The sequence below is a fragment of the Petromyzon marinus genome, chromosome 5, assembly GCF_048934315.1.
Source record: "Petromyzon marinus isolate PM22_M1 ecotype Great Lakes invasive population chromosome 5, UKy_Petmar_22M1.pri1.0, whole genome shotgun sequence".
NCBI lineage: Eukaryota > Metazoa > Chordata > Hyperoartia > Petromyzontiformes > Petromyzontidae > Petromyzon > Petromyzon marinus.
In genome coordinates this window covers 20,175,776-20,182,179 of record NC_133671.1, presented here as the reverse complement: position 1 = coordinate 20,182,179, position 6,404 = coordinate 20,175,776, and the positions used below count along the sequence as shown (strand labels likewise).

Genomic DNA, 6,404 nt, shown 5'->3' with positions numbered 1-6,404 from the left:
TTCTGTATTTTCTACCACTTTTTGCTCGACCCGCACGGACTAGCGTGGCGAAGGATGACCACGCGTACCCTCAGCTGTGTGCGCGGTGACGGGGGGGAGGTCGTCTTCGTCCAGCAGCGGAGTGGCACGTTGCGCCGCGTCGTCGTCGTCATCGTCGTCATCGTCACGCGCAATGCAGCAATGAGACGCGCAGCGCACCCAGGACGGACGCTCCGTTTACACAACTTAACATTTTTATTTGCTAAAGAAGAACAGAGAAAGCCCCCCCCCCCACTCCCTGCTCGTTCCAGCTTCGATTCGGCAGCAACCACGGCCAGAGCACGTCTCGAATAAAAAAAAAACCAACCACGTTAAAATAAATTTGAGATCGCGTTGGGCAGCCCCGTTGACATCATCGTACCCGCAAACTCGAATTGACTCTCGCCGTACCACTCGGCGTTGAGGAGGGGGGGGGGGGGGGTGAGGGTCACACACGAGACCCGTAACAGAGCCAGGCCCCCATCGATTATTGTCGAACCACTAAAGCCGACCGTGGGGGCGGGGGCGGGGAGTTACACGAGCGGCGATGGCGGCGAAGTGCCGCGGGGTCAAAGGGTCATTAGTTCGGTGAGGTACGGCCCGCCAGGCTCGCAAGGCCGTGAAGGACCAGGTGCAAAAGCAAAACAAATCGCAACACGTATCGTTCGTCATTGACGCTGCTGCATGTTGGGGAAGGAAATAAATAAAATAAATACCGCGAGGATGGACCGCGCCCGAGAGGGCGTCCGCCCGCGTAGATGGAGCGATGGAATCGGCTCGTTTGCAGGAGGGTCGATGGATTGTTGCGCCGCGTGGCCGTGAGAGGTGGTGGAGGCGGCGGCTTGGGTTGGCCGTGATCCAGCAGTGGATTGATCCTTGCTGACGATGATGAAGGCAGCGTTAACGATGAATGCGGAGTACTTTCTTTTTTAACTGTTGTTTTTGCACAACGACCAACGCGGATTCCGCACTTTTGTGTGTTCCGTGCTCTCTCTCTCCCTCGCTGTGCATCCTCCCGTTGGGACGGGGCCGTCACGCACGCACAAACACGCACGCACAAACACGCACGCACAAACATGCACGCACAAACACGCACGCACAAACACGCACGCACGCACATATCGAGATCGACGGCATAGTTCCTAGAAGGCCGCCCCAACCCACCCGCCGCTCACCCCCGGGCGCGCCCCCCCCCCCCGCAGAATTTTCACCTCCCATGCGACACCCGAGTTTTGTTCGTTGCTTGTTAACTTAGCACATTAAAAACATATATTTACAAAACAAACTTAGCGCGGTGGGACGCACGATGGGAGGCTCGTCCTAATTTCTCACAACGATAGCAAAATGTTGTGTGTCATTCGGGACAAGTCCCCTGCTTTTTTTTTAAACTTCATTAGGAACAAAAAAAATGTGCCCATGCCCCTGCCCGGCAGTAGGGCCCCTCCACTCGAGTTCGGTAAATTTAGCATTTAGACTGCAAGGCAGACGTACCCCCTAACCTTCTAACTCTGCTTGCGAGGTCACTTTCCGGCAATGCTCATCGCACACTTTCAACCCTTTCGCACAGACATGCTTCAGCTTTCTTCGACTTTTCAACTCAGCGACAGATCCTCACGCGCACCCCCCCCCCCCCGCGACGTATCATGGGACGAACACATTTTGTCAGGATGTGTCATCAGGCTGGGCGGTGACGGGGCTCCAGCGCTGGCGCGTTAATCCGATTGTCGCAGAGGGTTCACGGTTTGGTTTCCAGCGGCTGCCCTGATTAATCCTGCGCGGGTGTCAGAATCACAATCTTTTTTTACCCTGGAGGAATCCGATGAGCTACGAAGGTCTTTTACACGATGGTCCAATAGGACAATAGCACATCGATGTAATAACCACAATCATAATACTACATGCCGTCTGCTTTCACAGTGTATGCTCGAGTTCCCCTGAGATCCCACATAATTTGAAAATCACCCGCAAATTACCCGTTTGGGATTATACGTAGCAACCGCTGCCCCCTCCTGGCAGACTAATTGCCCTCAGGTCCACTATTGAAAATTAGACTGTCCTGGTCAGAGTTACTTCAAAAAGAGCACAACTTTGGGATTACCAAGATGAATGGCAACGCTACACGCACCACACATCGTGGACCAGGGGACGCTGAGGTTCAGCCTTCAAAGATCCCAACGCCCAGCACGTAGCTCTCTGTACCACGAGCCGTTGGACACGACGTCCAACATTTCGCTTGATATGCCGGGAACTTCTTCAGAAACCCAACTGAGCCCCTCAATGTCTCGCTCGATTGTAAATCACTGGCAGGTGTTCCACCGCAGTGCGATACTGCACCCCTGCGAACACCTAAAAACTCTCTGCAGTTGTATTCAAAGTAGCCTGGCGACTCACATGACATTGCTCCACCCACAGCTGGCAGCAGTGTGCGGAGGAGTCCACCATGTGTTGGATTGGGCAGGAGGTGTCCACGTAAAAGGAACCAACCCCCATCTGGGTATGGAGAGAATCTTGGTATGATCTCGATCCGAAGAAGGATCTAGCAAAGCCTACAACTGGCCATGCGTGTGACTTTAACGCTGTTAAACCTTTGACACTTCCCGGCTAAGCCAATCTTATTCATGCCTCGCATACAAATTCTTTTTTTTTAAATCTCCAGTGGTTTTCGTCCGATGGAAAATAAAGATTTGATTGACACGTCGCTCAAACTTATTTTTGCCCAAGTTAATTCTGCAACACAGATACAGGAGGACAAGAAAAAAACGTAACCCCCCCCCCCAACACCAAAATTCACTCAGCTCCACCTCCACTTGCAACCATCTGGTTTTTTTCTTTCACGATGGAACAAAACTCATTATTCTCTTAAGGCTTTCAGGAACGCAGTGCCTCGGGCACTGTGGGGCGGCGAGACGCATTGGAATTTTCTCGCGGCGCAGAAGGCAGCTCGTGACGCTGTGGATGGGCCCCGAAGGAGATTCCCGCGCTGCGGTTCCCGAACTCCGTTCGCGGAGTTGCGACTCCGCTTTTTCACGTTCGACCAAATCTACCATTAAGCCCACGTGTTTAGCGAACCACTACGCCATACGTGCATTTCCCTTTTGACGATTGGTGGATGTGGAAAATCTGGAACGAGCGTAAATACAGCGACTGGATTTGAACAACCGGCGAACCCGAGTTTGATTCCCTCTCACGATCAACACCAGATTATCTATTCCCAATTCAGGTGGAACAAAACCACCCCCCCGCCCCAAATTTCCCTTTGACTGCAGCAGCAGCAATGACGCACACTGCACATTCAGGACGACGCAGCAGACTTGGTGCAAATCACTTCAAGGTAACGTGCCATCGCCATCGACGGCAAATGCCACTCGCGTGCCAACCCCGCACCAAATTGCCTTGGCCACGGTGCTTTTTCCGCTGTCACTGGGGGATAAGGTGTGCGCCGGTGTGCGCCGGTGTGCCCCGGTGTGTTCCGGTGTGTTCCGGTGTGCCCCGGTGTAACGCGAATTCGGCTAAAGCAGTTCGGGTTCTTCAGAAAAAAACGATTGCATCCGTCTTCTTTACGCTCTCTTGAGTGCCGCTCGATCTCGCATCACTTGCCTGGCATCTGCGTCGGTCTGCCGGGGTAAGTTTGTCCGTCGGGCAGCGTCTGAGCGGAAGAAGAAAAACACGAGATGGTGTTAACTTGGGGGGGGGGGGGTTGTGGTGTGGGGGGGCGTTGGTGATGAGCAGGATGAGTGGCGGTGCCGGGCCCATTGGGGATCCTGAGCGGAAATGATCTCATTTATAAATTAATCTTTCACAACTATTTAAAAAACAAAAACTGTTCTCAAGTAAAGTGCTTGTGAGCTTTGGCTGCCGCTAATTTCCAGTGGGGGGATTTAGACATTCATATGGCAAGGCCCAGTCTATCCTCAACCAAGCAAATACAACGACCACCGCGGGCCCTTCTGTGCGCCGCGCGACAGCAGCCTCGCCGGGCGCATCTCGACCAAGCGGCAACCCCCATCAGACAGCGACGGTGGCAATGGATCCGAGTCAATCGTGACGGTCGAACATTAACGACGCAACTTAGTTTATCGTTGGGTGAAAAATAACAAGGGCTAAGAGACAAACCACGTAACAGAGGTTTCTTGGGTTGGATCGTGTAAATCTCAATGCGCCGTTGAACCCGCCACCACCCGACACGGCCAATCAGTAAAGTAACCTCCCAAAAAACACGAAAAACCTCTTGTTATGTATAATATTGGTCACGATATCCTACGTCTTAAACAGGCGAACTACAAAGCCCCGCATCGCCCTCTGGCCGGTACCGTTAGTCGCTGTCCGGCCGGTACAGGTACTTCATCATCAGGCTGTCCACCTCCTTCTTCCTCTTCTTCTCCTCTTTCACTTTCCTCTTGTCCGCCCGGCCCTTGTCCTCCGCATTCCCTCCCCCGTCCCCGTCCCCCTCGTCGCCGGCGGAGCCCCGGCGCGTGGCCGCGGGGCCCTTCTTCACGCTGTCCACGCTTTTGTAGGACACGGTAGAGCTCGTCGAGTCGGACGAGGAGTCGGACGACGAGTCGCTCGCATCCTTCTTCCTCGACTTCTTGCTCTTCTTCGCCTTCTTAGGCTTCTTGGAGGAGGACTTCTTGGAGCTCTTCGCCGGCTTCTCGTCCGAGTCGTCGCTCGAGGACGACTCCTGCGAGCTCTTGCTCCTCCTGCCGCCGTGCGATGATTTTTTCTTCCCGATCGACGACGACGACGAGGGCGCGTTGACGTCCATGGCGGAGTAGGACCTGCGGATCTGCGAGGAGCGCGTCTCCCCGCCACCGTTCGCCTGCACGCTCTTGGCGCCCCTCGCGCTCATCCTGTCGTCGTCGGCGTCGCCGGCGGCGGCGGTGTCGTCGTCCGACACGGCCGAGTAGTTGCGCCGCTTGGGCTTGACGGGCTTGTAACTCAGCACCTCGTTGATGGCCGCCTCCAGCTCGGGGTCGAGCCAGCTGCGGTGCGTCACCGGCTTCACGTCGTCCGTCGCGTCGGTGCCGCGGTAGCTGCCGCCGCCATCGAGGGCGCTCTGGGGCCGCGGTGGAACCGAGAGGCTGCGCGCCAGCGCCGACGTCCGGCCGTCGTCGTCGCCGCCGCCGCCGCCGCGCCCCGCCGACTCGCCGTAGCCCCCGCCTTTGGACCAGGACGAGACGGACGACCGCGACTCGGGGCGCGAGCCTGGCAGGGCGCTCGTGACGCCCAGCTCGGAGCGGCGCAGCGACGACGGCGCGGGGCTCAGCGCGCCCGAGTCCGGCCTGCCGCGACCGACGCTCGGGCTCGCGCCGCCGCCGAAATCGGAGCGCCGTCCCAGGCCGTAACCGAGGCCGACGCCGCCGCCGTCCCCGAAGGAGGCGGCGGACGCGGGACGCGGCAGCGAGAGGGAGCTCCGGCCGCCGAAGCCCGCGCCAGACTTGGCGTCGTCGCCCTCGTCGTAGGCCATGCGGCGCAGCGACGGCACGAACGAGAAGTCCGACTTGGCGTCGTCGTCCTTCTCGAGGCTGGCGAGCGACCACCGCTTGTCGCCGGCCGTGCCGTTCCTGGGGCGACGCGCGAACGGCCGCGACGAGACGCTGGACGCGGCGTCGTCATCGAAGTCGTCGGCGGTGGCGGAAGGCAAGGACCTGCGCCACGACTTGACGTCGTCGAGGTCGTCCATGCTGGAGGCCTTCTTGGACTTGCGCAGCGAGGACGCCTGCTCGGCCGCCGAGTCCCTGCTGAGCGCCGACAGCAGCGACTGGGAGTCGTCGTCGTCCTTGTTGTCGTGCTGGCCGCCCGCGCGCTTGCGGTAGCTCAGCGAGCTCATGACGGACGCCGGACGGACGTCGCCCGCGTCCTTGCCGTCCAGGTTGAACCTGGACCCCGGCCGAGGGGGGAAACGCAGGCAGGGGAGGGGAAAGGCGAGGAAAGGAAGGGAGGAAGGCAAAGGAGGAGAGGAGGGTGAAGGAGAAAGGGAGAGAGGGATGGAGGGAGGAAGACAGACAGCAAAAGGGGGCAGCAGAGAAGATTCAGGTGGAGTTCCGGGCTTCATTTCTCACTGCATATTTGACGGATGTGCGGGTAGACTGGAGTAGCAGGGGCCATAGCGAGAGGTATACTGCACGTGGTGTGCCGGAGGGAGGGGGGTGGAAATATCCTCCGGAACCCGGTTTAAATTGAGGCCTGGGTGTGGTCGGGTGGTGGGAGTCAACTACAAATGGGCGAAAATTTTTACTGATTTCGTCATTAGCTTTAAAAGAGCGTCACCCTTGGGGTCACTCGTTGTGAGTACGTCGCAATCGGTATTTGTAAGCAGAGTGAAAACCAAGACTGGAGGTGTAAAAAATTATATATATATTTTAGAAGCAGAGGGAGAGAGAGAGAGT

At 57.2% G+C, this 6,404-nt stretch overlaps 1 protein-coding gene across 5 annotated transcripts in view; it reads right to left on the bottom strand.

The window, feature by feature from the left end:
* Positions 1–215: 215 nt before the first annotated feature.
* The window catches only part of LOC116939194 (unconventional myosin-XVIIIa-like), a 155,400-nt gene continuing 149,211 nt past the window's right edge, over positions 216–6,404 (bottom strand). For all 5 annotated transcript variants that reach the window (XM_032947316.2, XM_076062476.1, XM_076062478.1 and 2 more), the window contains exons 46-47: positions 4,329–5,894; positions 216–3,664 (exon numbers count right to left, since the gene is read on the bottom strand). In XM_032947316.2, coding sequence (XP_032803207.1) covers positions 4,331–5,894 — 1,564 coding nt within the window. In that variant the 3' untranslated portion in view covers positions 216–3,664; positions 4,329–4,330. The remainder of the gene's footprint in view (positions 3,665–4,328; positions 5,895–6,404) is intronic.